At 34.8% G+C, this 19,606-nt stretch overlaps 1 protein-coding gene across 1 annotated transcript in view; it reads right to left on the bottom strand.

The window, feature by feature from the left end:
• The window catches only part of LOC102801734 (mediator of RNA polymerase II transcription subunit 23-like), a 56,921-nt gene that overhangs the window by 17,576 nt on the left and 19,739 nt on the right, over positions 1–19,606 (bottom strand). Inside the window, exons 16-25 of the mRNA XM_085493174.1 lie at positions 18,861–19,009; positions 18,338–18,512; positions 17,394–17,557; positions 13,141–13,338; positions 11,688–11,754; positions 9,672–9,834; positions 8,914–8,985; positions 7,664–7,834; positions 3,096–3,212; positions 1,255–1,354 (exon numbers count right to left, since the gene is read on the bottom strand). Coding sequence (XP_085349300.1) covers positions 1,255–1,354; positions 3,096–3,212; positions 7,664–7,834; positions 8,914–8,985; positions 9,672–9,834; positions 11,688–11,754; positions 13,141–13,338; positions 17,394–17,557; positions 18,338–18,512; positions 18,861–19,009 — 1,376 coding nt within the window. The remainder of the gene's footprint in view (positions 1–1,254; positions 1,355–3,095; positions 3,213–7,663; positions 7,835–8,913; positions 8,986–9,671; positions 9,835–11,687; positions 11,755–13,140; positions 13,339–17,393; positions 17,558–18,337; positions 18,513–18,860; positions 19,010–19,606) is intronic.

A 19,606-nucleotide genomic window follows, 5' to 3' on the forward strand; every position in this document is an offset into this window, starting at 1 on the left:
AGAAGGAAGTAATATGGAATACAGGAGTTGCGCCATGTTGGTTTTAACGAAAATAGCAATGGTAAAAATAAGTGGCTATTTTAATAGAAAAGTGCAGAAGAGAGGAATAACAAATGTGCCGACCAGCTTCTAACATTGTTAAACTGTCCTATTTGGTGGAAAATGAACGAATTGAACCCCCGTGTGATGGAAATAAAAAGGAAGTAAAATACCGACTTGTCTCAGTGTATGATGCTGCATCTGTTCGGAAAAACAGGGAACAACAATTATGGCTAAATACAAGATAAAAAAATTCTCAGGAAGAATTACTCCTCGTAATGGTAGAAATACTTCTATAATGATTATAACAGGTGAGATTGGGTTAAAAAACATTGGAGAACAAGACAAGGCGAATAATGGCAGGAACTAAACTGACAACTGGCGTGATGCTTATTTTGTAGCTATGCTTCGCGGAACGCCGTACGCAGTTGGTCCCAGGGGATAAGCTGTTTCACACCTAAAACAATAGTCGTTGCCAGACCGGTGATAGAGGGACTGTGGACTGGTGTTACAATTCGGATCATTATTTTCCCAAGACTTATCCATTTCTAAATACTCTAAAATACTTTATTTTCGCTATTATCGCTGAAGTAATGATTCAGTGAAAATAAAATCCAGCAAATATATCTTTTTACATTCAACTCGTCAAAAAATCAGTGAAAATAAATTCCATATAAAAACCCAAAACGTCTTTTCAGTGAAAATTAGTTCCAGCTAAAATAAAATATTTTTGATACCAGATACCTTTACCATCCATCTCTATTTCCTGCTTTAACTGCAGAGATATTGCACTAAAAAAACCACCAGCTGCCCCAAAATAATCACTTAATTTTATTGTTTTATTTTTGTTCTGTTTTACAATTTTACATTTCTTGTATTGTTTTATTTTTGTTCTGTTTTACTTATTGATTTAGTTTTCTAATTGTTTACTTTATTTTGTTACTTTTTTAGCTAGCTGTTGTTTATTTAAACAACATACTTTATTGTATTATTTTCAAGATCTCAATAAGGATACGAAATCAATAAAGTTATTTACTTACTTTACTTATACATATATACATGTATATATATATATATATATATATATATATATATATATATATATATATATATATATATATATATATATATATATATATATATATATATATATATATATATATATATATATATATATATATATATATATATATATATATATAAGACTGTACTTACCATGGAATTTATACAAGCCACCGAGGTGGTCCAGTATGGTTTCCAAAGACTTGGTGACTGGAGGCAATTCCAAGAATCGATGTATAACAATGTCAAACACCTGAAATTTAGTCAAGTTGATGAGTAAATCTATGCAGAGGAACAGGTTGATGAAATTATCATCAGATTCAGACTTGGTTCACAAATTCTGTATTAGTCATGCAGATGTATTCAGGTTTCAGTTTGTTGCTATGGTAATGTATCAGTGTCACAATGGGAGGAGGGGTGATTTTATGACCATTCATTTTCAACAATAAATTCCAGTATTATTAGTAAATTGTTCATTACTTCTGCAGAATGGCAATTTGAAGCATATCACTATGTGAGAAATCCTCGTTTCTATGGGAATGAGTCTGGTTAAAACACCCTTATTTTCCAGAACTGTAGGAACTTAAATGACAAGTTTGAGTTTTCTGACTGTTATGTTACTGCAAGTGTGCAAGTATGGTATCTACAAGAGAAAAGTCAATGAGTCAAAAAGTCACGAGTTTGTGGCAGTTTTTCATAAGTTTGATTTATTCAGATAGTTTCCCCTCAAAGATGTCTTGATGCCACAAATTCATGAAGAATGAATACCTTTTTCCTATTTTACTAACTTTCAAAAACAACCTGGATGTCAACAATGCAAACTCAACAAAAACAGAAGCAGAACACTAAAAATGATATCTATATATAGCATATCTCATGAGTGACCCTTTAATATTACGGTAGATAATTAAACAAGTGTAGTAATTTTCATTTGTTTCCCAGCCTTAAGAAACAAATTTGATATCTTGTTTATGTCATGTATCTATCTCACAGTTTTAAATCCAACTAGAAGACATCATAGAGCATTCTGCCTCATTTGCATATTGATCGTCATTCATGGACACTGATATCATTAATTCACCCTAGTGTGATTAAAAAATATAATTATTTTTGCAGCTATATGATTCATAGGTGCATTGGAAACATAATTACTAATTCTATTCAAACCATAGCATGAAAAATTGCCACTATAGACATGTATGAAACAAAAATTCTGTGTGCAGAGAAATTGAGGTTGGGAGAATCTGAAGTGTTACAAATATATGTGGCTTCATATCACACGTATGTTTTACCAAGCGTCTCAAACTATCAGAAATATTCAAACTTGTATAATTCTTAATCAATCAAGAATTTTGGATAAAACAAAAATCATGAGATATTTTGTGATACTCAGTCATGATGTCAATGTTTCAATCTGTATGCATGGACCAATCAAATTGCCAGAAATGTTATTAAGTAGTATGGATATAGAAAAAATGATAACCCGGCACTGTCATGATATATGGAATAACACTTCATATTATCGTAATAACAGTACTTCCGGGCCTTGGCACCAAAGTACACAGACAACAAATAGTACTGTGATATTACCACATATTCTTGATGACAGGAAGTTGTGACCTCATTTGCTTGAAAGATTACATTGCATGCCTAGCAACTAAAAAATTCAATACTTGACTAGAAATTGTAAAAACTATCGGATTATCTAGTTGGGACGAGGAAGTTATTTCCATGAAGCAATGACTTTGTGAAATTGTTTATTGCCAATAAAAACACATTCTAATAAATACTGTAAAGGGATTTATTATTCATTGGGTTTTAATTTTGCTTATTTCACTGACTGGAAAATGCGCTATAAATTAAAACCCAGCGAATATGTAAAATTTAGCATAGAACACATTATCTAAATGATAAAACCGTGAATATGCCTGAAATGGTAAATCAGCGAAATTTAAACCCAGTGAAAATTAGTCATTTTACAGTAGTTTACTTACCGGTAAGAAGCGGAGACATACATTACCAAAATATATTGGTAAGTACTGGTGGGATGACTGACTACCCATCCCACAGAACTCCTGCAGTCCCTCAAAATAAAATTTCTCAGGAAATTTCTGAAAACAATAAAATATCAAAATGTCAAACTGACTTAGTGGTGTAGGGGCAGAAGAGGAGGTTGGAAGAAGTACAGTCACATACATATACATGTACGCTATCAGTTATTTTAACATGTACTGTTCATATTTGGAGTATACCTTGCACTACTATATAGAGCATTCAACCAAAGTGTATTAAACATTGGCGCTGAAAATTAATAAGTTCACTCAGATGAAAAACTAAAATATAGCATTTTATACCAAGAATGCATTATGTTTTAATCATTTTTCACAAAAAACTCAATAAGGCATGACTCATTGTAGATTGGAAACATGTTGTAAATCATTAATTTTAGCTAAAAGTGTTTGCTATTTTATAATTTGAAGTCACAGTGACTACGGTATGTTTAAAGGATATTTCTGAGAATTACCCTCATGCATTTGGTGGTTCATTTTTGACATACGATTTAATTGACAAGCACACCATCTTGGATTTACCAAGAGCGGTCAATGTGATTTTTCGCAAATATTATTTTGTGTACATATTCAGGCTATAACAACTTTCTGAAAGTCACTGTGAGTGTGTCTGTGTTCTACAGCGATTTCCAGAATTATTCATACAAGACGGTTTGCAACTTTCTGAAAGTCACTGTGAGTGTGTCTGTGTTGTACAATGATTTCCAGAAATATTCATACAAGACGGTTTGCAACTTTCTGAAAGTCACTGTGAGTGTGTCTGTGTTCTACAGTGATTTCCAGAATTATTCATACAAGACGGTTTGCAACTTTCTGAAAGTCACTGTGAGTGTGTCTGTGTTCTACAATGATTTCCAGAATTATTCATACAAGACGGTTTGCAACTTTCTGAAACAGTGTTTGCTTTGATCTAGCCTTGACAGCACAATTTGATTACATGATGATTTACAAATATGATTTTGTGTAGGTATTCAGGCTTTAAAACAAAAATGTCATCTCTGTGACAAATGAAATTATTCGTTTATTTATTTTCAGAAAGTTGACATTCCAAGTTTTACTCATCACTACAAGAATACCCACTGCAAGTATCCACAGACAGAAAATAACAGCAAGCATTATACGCTGCATTAAACTTTGATAGAAAAAAACAAATATTTTAAACATATAACAAATAACTTGTTGATGAATTGTAATACCGTACTTATCCGGGTAAGGGCCCATGCCTGGACAAATGCCCAACCCCCACTTTTGACACAATAAAGAAGTTGCGGTCATATCCGGGCACACGCCCAGGGAGTTTTTTCTACACAAAACAAAAAAACTATTTTCTATTCGTTGACTGTGGTTGTATTAACAGTTGACTTTCTTGGAGTCTGTCGTGATACTTATAAAAATTGTTAATTGCGTAAAACAAGGAGTGAACGCAAAATAGCTGTGACAGCTTTCTGCCTTCAGGGCAGCGCGTTCACCGCTGATTTTTTTCAGAATCATAACAGTCAGCAAGTCTATAAAAACAAGTCATTGAAAATGACACAGTCCCCGTTAAGTTCTCTTCGTGCTCGTCATATTAAAGCGGAGGGGTTGTCGCGAGTGTGTCCTTGAAACTCGAGTTCCAAGTGGCATATACAACAGATTGTTTATTTACATCAAAACACGTGTTCCATGTAGTAGTAATATGGCCAAAATAAAAACAGCCATTATTCGGCCATCTTTGATCTGATTATGAAACACACTGATATGTATGATGTATGTGCCAAATATGAATGAAAATGGTACATAAATTGTGGAAATATAGTAGTAAGGCCGAAAAAGTCAGATGGCTGTCAATCTGCCATCCTTGACCAGATTTTGAAACAAATTGTCATGGACATGCATCCTAACATGTATAAAGTACATGTATGTGCCAAATTTGAATGAAAACTGACAGAGCACGTCCAAGATACCGCATAAAAAAACAAAAACAAGATTCCTGCCAGTCGACCATCTTTGATCGAATTGCGAAATAAATCGTCATGGACATGTATAATCTATGTACCAAGTTTGAATGACAACTGACAAAGCATGTCCAAAATACAACATTTTCAAAAAACAAGATGGCTGCCAGTCGGCCATTTTGAATCGAATCGCTAAACCACTGCATGTGCATTTGTCCCACATAAGGTACTAGGCACATGCAAAGAATGAACGGAATCGGTCCACAGGATTCTGAAATATGACGTTGGACAGACTGACGCACGGACAGACGGACACACAGATGGTCGGACAGACTCAGAAACTCACGGACGGTCGGGGACATGTATCCTAACATGTATGATCTATGTACTAAATTTGAATGAAAACTGACAAAGCATGTCCAAAATACGATATTTTCAAAAAACAAGATGGCTGCCAGTCGGTCATCTTTGATCCAATTGTGAAATAAATCATCATGGACATGTATCCTAACATGTATAATCTATGTACCAAGTTTGAATGAAAACTGACAAAGCATATCCAAAATACAACATTTTCAAAAAACAAGATGGCTGCCAGTCGGCCATTTTGAATCGAATCGCTAAACCACTGCATGTGCATATGTCCCACATAAAGTACTAGGGACATGCAAAGAATGAACAGAATTGATCCAAGCGATTCTGAGATATCACTCCGGACGGACGGACGCACAGACACACGGACGGATGGAGACCGAATTATAAGTCCCCGTTTTCGGACTTCGTCCGAACGGGGACTAATAAATATTAAAGTAGAAACGGTAGTTCTCTTTTTGAAATATGTCGTGACCCTAAAAAGGGTCAGTCGTTTGGTTTGTGCTTCCTTGGAAACGATTCAAACAAATCGTATAAGGAGAGCCGCTAAGCAAGTGTCGCACTAGTTTGGCTTTAGCGTCCTCGACAATGAAGACAATGTTGCAATATTGTAGCAACCCGTACCTGGGGGGGGGGTGAAATCAGGTTATTTTGGCTTTATAAAATATTTTGTAGCAGCTTGCAAATCCATAACTGGGGCCAGCAATTTTGCAATGTCGCGCCGAAGACTGCCAACTTTTTTTACCATCTTTTATCACCGCTATTGCATTTCTGTCATGAAAACTATTCTTCTGTCGTTGGATAAAAAAAAAACTTCCTATTTCAAGTCCACCGCGATATCCATATAGTGAGACATTCCAACCGCCGGAACTTGCTGAATGATAACTTTCACCGTGATTAATAGTATGATTAATACTAGTACTAGTAGTGATGTCATTCTTAGCCAATCAGTAAAGCAGATGCATAAAGACCAAAGATGATTGCTAGACTGTAAACAAAAGCATTGTGTGCCATCGCAGCAGAGCGACCCCATTTTTCTTGTCTCTCTATTATGATTAGACATGAATGAAAAGTGTCAAGCTGACAGACTGCGAAATCCGTGGATTAAAAGTGCTAAGTCCAAATTGTGTGGGACGATATCGACGAACTTCAGGAATAAGTTGTAGGGATTTTGTTCGACTTGGACATTTGAGGGTTTCGAGTTTGACAAAGATGGCAAAGAACGTACAAATAAAGATCTGAGAAGTTTTTTTCAAACAGCTATGAATTTTTATAATTTTTACTGTGTAAATTTGTAAATTATTATTGATCTTGCATGACGGTTGATTCGTAATTTGTCGAGACCGGAAATCATTTTACGCAGTTTATCCCCTGACATTTTAATTCATTTTGAGTTCACGCGTATTGGGCGTGTTTGTCGGCGGGAAAATCCTAATTCAAATGATTTCTCACTGTCGATTTTTATTATTTCTGGTTTATTTGTCACATTATAAGCAATACAATATTTTTGTTTTACTTCTAGTGTTGCATAGTGTTCATTTATTTCCGTTGCATGTTTTCATTTGCCGTTCTATTCCCTGCCGCAGTTCGATCTGCCTGTTGTCAATTTTCGGGAATTTTCGTTTTTTTTGCCGGGGATCTCCTGGCAAACGCTCACCCCTTCTTTTTGGCAATTTTCCATGTTCAAGACCCTGGGCTTATACCCGGATAAATACGGTAAACAAGTGATAAACTTATTTAGACTCTTCTAGTCTAGCATGATAATAGAGGATAATTGTGTGAATTGTGCTTACAAGTCTAAATTAGACAAAAACAAATTGGAAAGTGCAAAATTGTAAGCCATCTTGCTAAATGACTAAAAAACTAAAACTAAAATTATAGTAAAATACATAACAAGCAGCCTGTTGGCTGATATAACTCAGGTGAATTGTTAAGACAGTGAAAATGACAAAATATTTAACTTATTGTCACAAAATGAACAAACTGCTTTGCTGTTTTTAAAAAAAAGTCAAAAATATTAAGTTGATGCCAGCAGCCAACAATCAGTACTATGAACAGCTTTGATCTGTCGACTAAGTCCACAGCGGACCTAAAAATGTGCAAAACTTTGAGCCAAATCTTATATTATAGAAAAAAAATAAGCAATATTTTTCATCAAAATCTTGTAAAAAAAATGTTGACACTCACCCTGTGGAAAGCCATATGTTTAGAGTACCAGTCGGTCTGCAGCCAATGTTCTGGTGAGTTTTCTTTTACAAAGTCGTTGACTCGGCTTCGGAATTCACTCGTTTTCAGCAATAGTAACTGAATAATAAACGAACAAACTTGTGCTTCATTTCCTTCATGACTACGCAGCGCCTGCAGAAAAACAAGATCCAATGGTAAGAGAAGTAAATAACACTAAAAGTAATAATTTCAATGTCAAATCGCATAAAGTAAACATGTGCTACTCAAATCAATGCTCACATATGGCACCTAATTGCCTAGCTTCACAGCACGTTTTCCCCTTGGCTAACAGGTATCACCGAAAAGAGATGTTTAATAACCAAGTTTATGATGGTTGGTATTGTATCATGATGTGATCATTGTCTGCATAGAGACATTTTAAATTATGCTAAACAGAGATCAAGACACATATTTTACAGGCTGCCTAACTTTTGAATAAATGGCACAGATATATCACGGTGGATAAAGAGGTTGACATGGACTTGCATACAGTCTTTTGTTTGATGTTTCTTTCAATAAAATATTATGTGAGTATATAAATATCAAAAGCTTGGTTATCGCTATGACAATGCTATGTCTTTTGTCTGTCCTGTTTTACATTTGTGTTCACATATACCACAGGATCTCACAGTGAGCGAATTGGGATTGAGAAGCATATCGAATGATTGTAATGTCCATCTACATCAATACCAGTATCAGCACCAGCAATTCTGATAGGCCATCAGTTTAAATCAAAATTGTCATGGAGCAAGTTTGCAGTCTGAATACAGTACAGTTCTCGCGGAAGCTTTGGCTTTTGTGGCATCATTGTCGCCTACGCATGGCTTCATTGTCGCCTCAGCACGCATCACATCATTGTGGCATCAGCTTCGTGTCATTGAAAATTGAAGCTGTGTTCGCCTCGCTTATTTTGTGGCATCATCGTGGCCTCAGCTTCGCAGTCTCATGGCATCAACATGGCACCAGCTTCAAAGTATTGTGACATGAGTATGACCTCATTATTTTCACATGGAAAGGCAGTAGAGAAGCGATAACCGCCTAACTTTTTAATGTCGCGACATTGATGCGATGCTAAAGCCATAACAATGCCATAATGATGCGCTGCTGAAGCGAAGATGAAGCTGAAGTGAAGCCAAAGCTTCCTCGAGAACTGTACTGTACTTGCTGTAAGTACTATTGAACAAACTATAGAAGTAATACAAACTACCTACCAGGCACAAGACAAGTTTATCCAATGTTACAATATTGTACTTCCATATCATATCATTCAATGTTTCAATACACTGGTGGAAAAAATGAATACATAAGCAAATCAGATAGAGACTGAATTGCTTGGAACATCTCACTGCACTAACACCTAGGTATGGTGTAAGTAATTATTAGTTGTGGGAAGCTATTGACAGTAAATATGATGTTTTCAATTTTAGCATTGACAATCACCTATATAAATATTACAATCAAAACATAAGAACACTATTATATCCCTCTATGTGTACTTGAGTAACAGTAAATGAACAAGCAAAAAGAATAGTCAGTCACTTATTTTACTTTTCATTTTATACTCAACTTTCATTTACTTACTTTTTAGTTATTCTTTATTAACTTTATTACATTTTAAACACCAAATTAGAAATGTAAAATTTTCTACATGGTTGTAATAAATCTGTTATCTATATCTATATATCTACATACAGCATTATTAAACTTTCCGACATGCAGTTTCAAACTGGTGAATGAACAGAGAGTATTTGATACCAAATGACATTCCATATAGTAAATTTAATACAACATCATGAAGAATGAGAGGTTAGCATATTTGGATTAGCACGCCACAGTGACCTACTGAAGGGGGAAGTGAAATTTAGCAAGAAGTCCAGATGTCAGCAGAGAGTACAGGGGTAAGCAAAGAAACAGCAATCAGGTAAAGCCAGTCTAACACAATATTGTGAGGTTATTTGCATAATGATACCTTGTTCACATGGTTACCAGCTACAGACGTAGAGAACTCATAGACCAAGAAATCAGCAAACGTTCGAACATGACTTGACAATGCTCGTGCCCCAATTCTTTCTAAAATCTTCACGGCTACAGCGCTCACATGGTCCGTCTCTAACAACATCTTCCATAACAAGCTGCAAATAAAAAAAAAAGGCAATCTCTGTAACATAGTGAATCTATTAAAACCTTCCAATCATTATAATTATCAGTCCACAGTAACATTATAACAAGCCATTGAACATTGCGTTAAATCATTCCAGTACTTTATCAAATTATCAAGCATTATTTTATTGCACACCATCGGTCCATAATCTACAAATAATTTTTAAGTTAAATTCGGAAACGAAAAATCCTGCAATATTGGTGTTATGTGGGGATATGTTAAATTGAAATAAAAGTATAATACAATAATCTAAACACTTCAGAATAAGAAACATTTGTTTACAATCAACTATTAAAGCATGTTGTTTTCATGTCTCAAAAATAAATAATATGAATGTTTCATAGCCATGCCATTCTATACTTTGCACCAAGTAAATATAGGCAGTGTCATCTCGTACATGTTGATATCAAAACACTATATACTTAATAGTAAGCATGACTGTGGTGGCTTACACAAGATCTCTCATAAAATCAACTCCTTGTTGAATATGGAACTACGAGTTGTTCATTCATTGTTATGGGAAAACATTGCAGCCCGTTTTATGCATAACTGCCCAAAATGAACACATACTCTATAACATAGTAAAAGTATAGAAACCTTAATAACCAAAATGAACACATACTCTATAACATAGTAAAAGTATAGAAACCTTAATAACCAAAATGAACACATACTCTATAACATAGTAAAAGTATAGAAACCTTAATAACCAAAATGAACACATACTCTATAACATAGTAAAAGTATAGAAACCGTAATAACCAAAATGAACATATACTCTATAACATAGTAAAAGTATAGAAACCTTAATAACCAAAATGAACACATACTCTATAACATAGTAAAAGTATAGAAACCTTAATAACCAAAATGAACACATACTCTATAACATAGTAAAAGTATAGAAACCTTAATAACCAAAATGAACACATACTCTATAACATAGTAAAAGTATAGAAACCTTAATAACCAAAATGAACACATACTCTATAACATAGTAAAAGTATAGAAACCTTAATAACCAAAATGAACACATACTCTATAACATAGTAAAAGTATAGAAACCTTAATAACCAAAATGAACACATACTCTATAACATAGTAAAAGTATAGAAACCTTAATAACCAAAATATGAACACATACTCTATAACATAGTAAAAGTATAGAAACCTTAATAACCAAAATGAACACATACTCTATAACATAGTAAAAGTATAGAAACCTTAATAACCAAAATGAACACATACTCTATAACATAGTAAAAGTATAGAAACCTTAATAACCAAAATGAACACATACTCTATAACATAGTAAAAGTATAGAAACCTTAATAACCAAAATGAACACATACTCTATAACATAGTAAAAGTATAGAAACCTTAATAACCAAAATGAACACATACTCTATAACATAGTAAAAGTATAGAAACCTTAATAACCAAAATGAACACATACTCTATAACATAGTAAAAGTATAGAAACCTTAATAACCAATATGAACACATACTCTATAACATAGTAAAAGTATAGAAACCTTAATAACCAAAATGAACACATACTCTATAACATAGTAAAAGTATAGAAACCTTAATAACCAAAATGAACACATACTCTATAACATAGTAAAAGTATAGAAACCTTAATAACCAAAATGAACACATACTCTATAACATAGTAAAAGTATAGAAACCTTAATAACCAAAATGAACACATACTCTATAACATAGTAAAAGTATAGAAACCTTAATAACCAAAATGAACACATACTCTATAACATAGTAAAAGTATAGAAACCTTAATAACCAAAATATGAACTAACTTACCAAAGAAAGAGTGGCGGTGCTCCTTGCATTGAAAAGTGTGTTGCTATATCGTTTTCATTGGTCATAGCTGTGATAAAATCATACAATAAAGAATATGATCTAACAAGGATACACACTTTGTGAATGAGCAAGGACAGCAGATTAATAAGCAGAAACCGATGAAAAGTAACCTTTCACAGACACGCTAATTTCAACAAATGTACGCTTGTCTTGTGATTTCATGACTTTGGAAGATTTTCAAAGCCTATCCCACAAATAGACCATTTTCCGTACACTGCGAGAATCACGCGTTATGCGTGAAATCAAACGTAAAAACAGGACAAACAAAGGTCATAGCGTCGTAGTCGCGTCAAACATCGCGTGGGATTCGACAAACGCGAAAGTATTTCGGGGACATTTCCATGCTTAATAATGTGCTTTCCACATTTGATGATAGGCAATTTCGATTAAGTAAGGGTATTCGGAAGCAATATTCCTCTGTCGAAGATCGGCCGGTCAATGTAAGCTACGAAATAAAGAAATTCTAGTTCAAAATCAAATCGTTCGATTTTTGCGGCAAACGTTCGACGCGCGTCTTTCATGCATCTCGCGAGATCTCGCAATTGTACGGAAAATCATCTATTCACATATATTATCGGCTCTACTTACAAGAAGAGTTGCAAAACAAAGTCTGTCAAATTATGTTGTTGTATTTTCGATAAGCAAGAAAATGTTGATGTCTGAATGAAATTTTTGTGGTGTAATAAAGCTTGGTACCTTGAATGTTTCAACAATTTGGTCGTTCAAAAAAAAATGTTGTTTGAAAAATGAGGTATGTAGGTATGTTACTTCCTAAAAGTATGACATAAAAGACAGTTTATTATCAGGGGGTTTTCTAAAGCGGGGTAACAGGAGCACAGCCCGCTTACTGAATTACCAATTGAACTTTCAAGTCATAAATATATTTCTTTCTCAAATATATTTTTTCCATGAAAACTTCCCAGCAACACCAGCTGACAATGTGTCTAGACACAAAATACACTAAAATTACTCCAAAAATATTTTAATGGCGATAGATACATCGTTAAAACAGAGCAGAAACCTTCCGATATGGCGTCGCTCCGCTCCCTCGCCTGTGTGTGCTCCCTCTTGTTCATTTTTTCTAGAAAAAACCCTGATTATTATTCAATAATTTGCATAAACTTCCAGTGAAATACAACACTGAAAGCCAATGAAGCCAAACGTAGTGTAGAATGTATAGGGAAAAATTAGCATATTTGTCTTGTAATCTGCAAGGCTAATTACATATGACATCCCTAACAAATTTAAAATTATATACACAATACATATAAGAAAGAAAGATATCTACAGCTGCCAACATTTGGAGAAAACACAGCTTATGTCCCTTTAACCATTTGAAACCCTACATTACAATACATATCAACCACATATTTGAATATTTCTAAAAACTTACATTTCCATTTCTTGTACTCTTCCTCCACGCTTTTCTTCATTGCGGCTCTATTTTCTTGAGTGGCAGGATTCTGTCTGAAGAACTGTTGTAATGGGGCTGGGAAGCATGATAGTGTGTGACTTGCCCAGTTATGAGGTGTGTTGTGTATAAGAGTAGTTAAGATATCTTTGCACCAGTTTCCTGAAAAAATACCAAAACCTAAATTAAGAGGAAACAGAAAACATGGAAAAAAAGAAAAGAAAAAAAATGTTACCTCTTCTATATAAATATATAACATATATAGTGCTTTTCCCATTATTCACCTTTTCTATAATCCAACATTCTCTCATTTATAATCTTTGCCAGTCTGGCAATATGCACTGGTCTACATTTGTTTTTTGTTCTGAATATGTTTCATACAGTGAAACACAGTATATTGTGCACATTCCAAATACTAAAAGCACATTTTTTCTCTACTAAAATCTAAGGCAATATAATGTATTATATTTCAAATTTAGTAAATATTTAATAAAACAACATTGATACTAAAGCTTGTGTGTGCAATATACATGTATCACAATATTACATATCTAGCACCAAAAACAACAAAATTTAACAGGGACTTATGGATTGACCTCTGTGCTTCCGTGTGTCCATGCATCCATGCATCTGTGTGCGTGTTTGGACCTGTATCTTACCTAGACATACCTAGACCGATTACATTCAAACTTCACACATACATCATACATTATATTATACATATGCACATCAATTTATTTCTCAATCTGATTCAAGATGGCTGAATGGCGGCCATTTTTGTGCAGAAAAATTATCAAAATCAAGAATTAGGGAAGGATTTTATTCAAACTTGGTACATACGTTGGACATTATGCGTCCTTGATGCATGTCATTTTATTTTTGAAATCGGATTCAAAATGGCTGACTTGGTGGCCATTTTGTTTTAATGTATGCGGTTCTAGAGCCATATTTCTGACATGATTTGACTGATTATTTCCAATTTTACATATTCACTATACATATGTTAGATATACAGATGTATTCAAAATGGCCGACCAGTGGCCATTTTGTTTTAATTAATGCTGTTCCAGAGCAATATCTCCCAATATGGACAAGTACTCGTTTGACGATCAGAAACAAGTTTACTGAATGTCAATCATTTCAATATTAAAAAATCATCATAATCAAGCATCAGCCCTTTGATCCATATCTCTGACATGTTTATGTTCCAACTATATTACTATAAACAAAACTATATATCTTAACTTTGATAACTAACGGGGACTGTGCCATGCACGGCTTGTTTTATTTATATTGGATGCAAAATCACTATATCATGTGATGGAAATAGAATCCCTCCACTGAATACAATCGTTTAAACAAAGCAACATGCTTGAATAATATTTTTAGCTATTTTTAATAGTTATTTAGGACTACGATTACCAAATATTATCTTCTATATACAGTACAGTTCTCGCGGAAGCTTTGGCTTTTGTGGCATCATTGTCGCATACGCATGGCTTCATTGTCGCCTCAGCATCGCCTCAGCATCGCCACAGCATCGCCACAGCATCGCATCATTGTGGCATCAGCTTCGCGTCATTGAAAATTGAAGCCGTGTTCGCCTCTCTTATTTTGTGGCATCATCGTGGCCTCAGCTTCGCAGTCTCATGGCATCAACATGGCATCAGCTTCAAAGTATTGTGACATGAGTATGACCTCATTATTTTCACATGGAAAGGCAGTAGAGAAAAAACACATGTACAGAAGTTCGATATGTAATCGAATTGAAATTCAAAGCGGTAAGGGGAATAAAATAATATGACCAAGAGTAAAATGACATTTTAAAAAGATATCTTGTTTAATTATTTAATGTTGCGAGTATAATTGGGTACCAAAAACTATGTGAAGTACATTGCAATCTGCAAGGTGACGAGTGTCATATTGACTGCAAGGAAAAACGTGATAAATTTAAATGCAATCATCGTTTGGAAACAACACAATTTGCTATACGTAATGAAACTGTTCTTGTTATAAAATTACCTTATTTTTGTTCATTTTATTTGCTGGTAAGAGAACAGATTCAGATTCCTTATTTTGGTGGTATTTTTCTGTGTTTCGTTTAGTTTTAGCCGAGTCCGATCCCATGCCCGGACTACTAATACATGCAAAACACGCGAACGCCGCCTGGCGTTGTCGCCTGCCATCTTGATACAAAGTTCCAAAACAAGTGCGTACATTTACAACTATGATTGGATGGTTGTGGTGGCGTCGGTCTGGTAAAATTTTACATCCAATTTTCAAAATTAAGTCACGATCAGTGACCTGAGCTCGATCTATACGTACTTTAAAAGTATCCTCACAAAAAATATTTTCGAATAAAAACGAGCCACAGGCCTGGTAAAAAATCGAATAGCACTTGACGTGCAGAAATAATTTATTGGGCTTCAGAAAAAAAGTGTTCATTTAGTTGTAGCCATAATATTTGGTGACCAGTCGATGAACAATTTGAAACTCATTATACACACGGAACTTGAAGTCCTTCGATACTGAATATCATCGACCCCAGTCTGGTTTACCTTATTTCCCAACTTGCAAAACTGATTTGTATCTCAGCCCAGTTTTTCTTTTTTCTTTTTTTGAACTGAGGTCAAATCCCAGCCGTTTGTCAAAATATACCGATGTTTTTCAGTGAATGATTGTGAAGCCTGTCACAGCACAGTGAATTGACGCCGGAGATTGGACAGTATGACAATCCTTCAATTAGCGTCAAATATGCTTTGTTACAACATCATTGATTTGCTGAAAGTCACCTGATCGGAGCACGACCTGGGTCACAGAACCATATTTGTCCGTATTATCAACGGGACTTTGCGAGAGAACCACACCCACATTTTCAACCATTTTTAGCGCGGAAGTTACCAACAAATGTTGAAAAACTCGTGAATTTTATGGACTTGAATAAAATAAAGCTAGCGATTGGTAAGACTGGTTAATAATATATCCCCCGATGCTCTTCGAATTTTTTTAATTTTATTTCAAGGCGAGAAATGGATAATTGAAGTTCCATCGATTTCAAGGCGACTGTTTCACCGCGACAACTCTACGCTGTGTTGTAGTTTCACGAGGTAAAAAATATATATAATAAATAGAACATGTTTAATTATTTGGTTTTACAGCCCGCAAATTACGGGACATGATACCCATGAATTACGATAAATAAATGCTGATTGTGTTGAATAATGGACGTCGGGACTGTGTGAAGAAACCAAGGGGGATCGATATTCCAAACAAATTATTGGGTCACGGTCGGTAGACATTTCAAACAAATGAAATTATTAACGAAAGACGAGATTTTTCCAGATATTTACGAACATACTGTCACAACAAATATATGCAAAATTGACAAATACACAAAGAGATATTAGGTTTTATTTTAGCCTTAGAAATATTTTCTTTCACTCAGTCCATGCGTGGTACTTCTATTTAGCTTCATGGTCCTTCGACTTGTGTTCTCCTTTGGGGGAAATAACAATAATTATACAAATCGTAAACTCAACACAGTCAGGAAAAGAAACCCGGGCAACCATGTCGTACTTCTGTTGAAATACATTTTGTAGCAGTGCGTCACGTCAGAATATTGTTTAAAATAAAATAGTCAATCCCAGCCAAATCTAGGTCAAAGGGTCAGATTGCGTGCATATAATTATAGATAGTTAAAACAAAAAGTATTCAGACTTTTGACAGTTGTTTAACATCTATGCACGGTTACTAAACTAGTAACCGTGATCTATGAAAACCAGAAAATTGTTAGTAGTCCGAATTTTTGCACAGTCGAAAATAAAGCGGAATTTCAACAAGCGGTCGCAAAAGCGAGCGATTGAAAAGCGGAAGCGGGCGAGAGTTGGGCGAAATGAGTTCTGTACTTCTTTGTTTGATGAAGCGATGCTGATGCCACATTGTCGCCATAATGAGGCCACAATGAAGCAAAGCCATAACCGCCTAACTTTTTAATGTCGCGACATTGAAGTGATGCTGAAGCCATAACAATGCCATAATGATGCGATGCTGAAGCGAAGGTGAAGCTGAAGTGAAGCCAAAGCTTCCGCGAGAACTGTACTGTATCATATGCTTGAATACTGTAAGGTAGTTTGACCAAAGCTCCACAGCTGTGTTTATAACTCAGCTGTGACAAATTCCACTCTGTGATACACTGACCCAATGATTTCAGGTTGGTGAAATAACTGATATTTTACCTGTTACATGCATGGCTCTGGCAATTGTCAAAACCAATGCTCTATTCAGTTCTTCAGATTCAGTTGACAAGAGCTGTTTTGGATCATTCAAGAACCTAGATAATTGGGGCTGTACCTCTATACTGCCTAAACTGGTGATTAGACGTAATGCTGTGGTCTCAACACTTAAAAGCAAAAACAAACAAAAACTTTATGACAAATACATGTATTAAAAAAACAACAATGGCATACTAAAAGTATTCCATACTGTCCTATTACAGTATAGATATAAACAATAAGTTCAATAAAGTCAGATGTTATAAATAAAAGAAAGTGAAAAAAAATCATCTTATTAAAATTACAACACTCAACAATGGCTCCCTCAGTTACGATGACTTAAAATGGCCAAATGTTTTTTTCTTCAGGTATTTCAACTCACTAAATATATGTCAAAATTCTCTTTGAGGCACGACATGGGGTAAAATGTTGATGTAAACAGCTGCATAATAGGTGATTTTCTGTTAAACTGCGAGATCTCGCGAGTTGCATGAAAGACGCGCGTCGAACGTCTGCCGAAAAAACAAATGATTTGATTTTGAACACGAATTTTTTTATTTCGTAGCTCACATCGACCGTCCAATCTTCAACAGAGAAATATTGCTTTTGAATACCATTACTTCATCAAAATTGCCTATCATCAAATGTGTACAGCACATTATTAAGCATGGAAATATTCCCCAAAATATGCGATGTTTGACGCCACTACGACGCTATGACCTTTGTTTGTCCTGTTTTTACATTTGATTTCACGCATAACGTGTGATTCTCGCAGTGAACGGAAAACGGTCAATTAATTTTATTTTGAACAAATAATAATATACAGATTACAATATGGAAAAATTGGCAAAGACATGAGAGCTTGACGTGTTCCCCCTTTAATGGCACAATTTACAAAATGTACTCACCATAGATGTAACTGATGCTGATTTGTCTGTGGAACGATTGCTAGAGAGTGCAGATGACTCAGTAATTGTACTCTATAATGCGGTTGTATGTGGTGTAATCGATAGCTGAACATCTCTAATAAGGTGTGAAGTGTCCCCCATGCATGACTCTTGAATACAATTGGCAACAGCTGACCTAAGTAACAAACACATACCATATTAGGTCATTGGTATCACAGTATTGCCAGAGTTCAAAACCCATCTGAGTTGAGCCCTTTTGACACTTTTACAATATACGCCTAGATAATGTTTGCCATTTTTTTCAAAAATGTTGATCAAAATCTGTAACTAATGGTAAATAACGGAGAAATAAATGTGTAAAATGTTCGACCAAAATTCAGCCGTAGAAATTACGACATTCAAAATGTTAAAGAAATAGCATACAGAATGTGTTCCCATTCCATTCCATTTCATGTTTGGCAAAACAATTTTTATCTGACACCAATCCAGTCTCTTTACCAACCATGTGTTTACAATTACTCACCAATAAAACCTTTAATTCCAAGAGATTCAATCTCGATGTAGACTAACAACCGACTGTACGTCTCCACCAATGCCGGCGCTAGTGCTATATTGGCCGTCATAGGATTCTGGACCATCTTCATCACCTTGGTAACAATACTATGAATCAAACTAAAAAAAAAAAATCAATGAAGTGAATTCAATTCAGTGCCATATTGGATGAGGAGTTGATTCAATGAGAGACAGAGTTGTGAGCAAGCCCAAGGAGCAAGTAAGCTATGATTGGTTTCACTTGTCTCAGACAAAAAAAATCTCGCATAGAAAATATAATGATCTACAGCATGTGTGGTAAGACATTCACATAAGATTTCTTTCAATCAAAACTAAAAAATATGCGACAAAATCCTGGGTATGAATATCTAAAAAACAATACATGGCAGTGTTGGGAGTTCATTATCATTACGTTTACAGTAGTACATAGGTAAGTGAATCCAGTAAACTCATAGATAATGGTGTGATCGGTCCTGAAGCGACACAATTGACACCAGCTATTGGTGTAGTTGTTATACTGAATTCACAATAATGCCACAGGTCAGGTTTTTATCAAAGATACATACCTCATCTTTGCATGGATGGTAAGGGAATCCAGTAAACTCATAGATAATGGTGTGATCGGTCCTGAAGCGACACAATTGACACCAGCTATTGGTGTAGTTGTTTTACTGACTTCACAATAATGCCACAGGTCAGGTTTTTATCAAAGATACA

This window comes from Saccoglossus kowalevskii, chromosome 18 (genome assembly GCF_978046115.1).
Source record: "Saccoglossus kowalevskii chromosome 18, keSacKowa6.1, whole genome shotgun sequence".
Lineage (NCBI taxonomy): Eukaryota > Metazoa > Hemichordata > Enteropneusta > Harrimaniidae > Saccoglossus > Saccoglossus kowalevskii.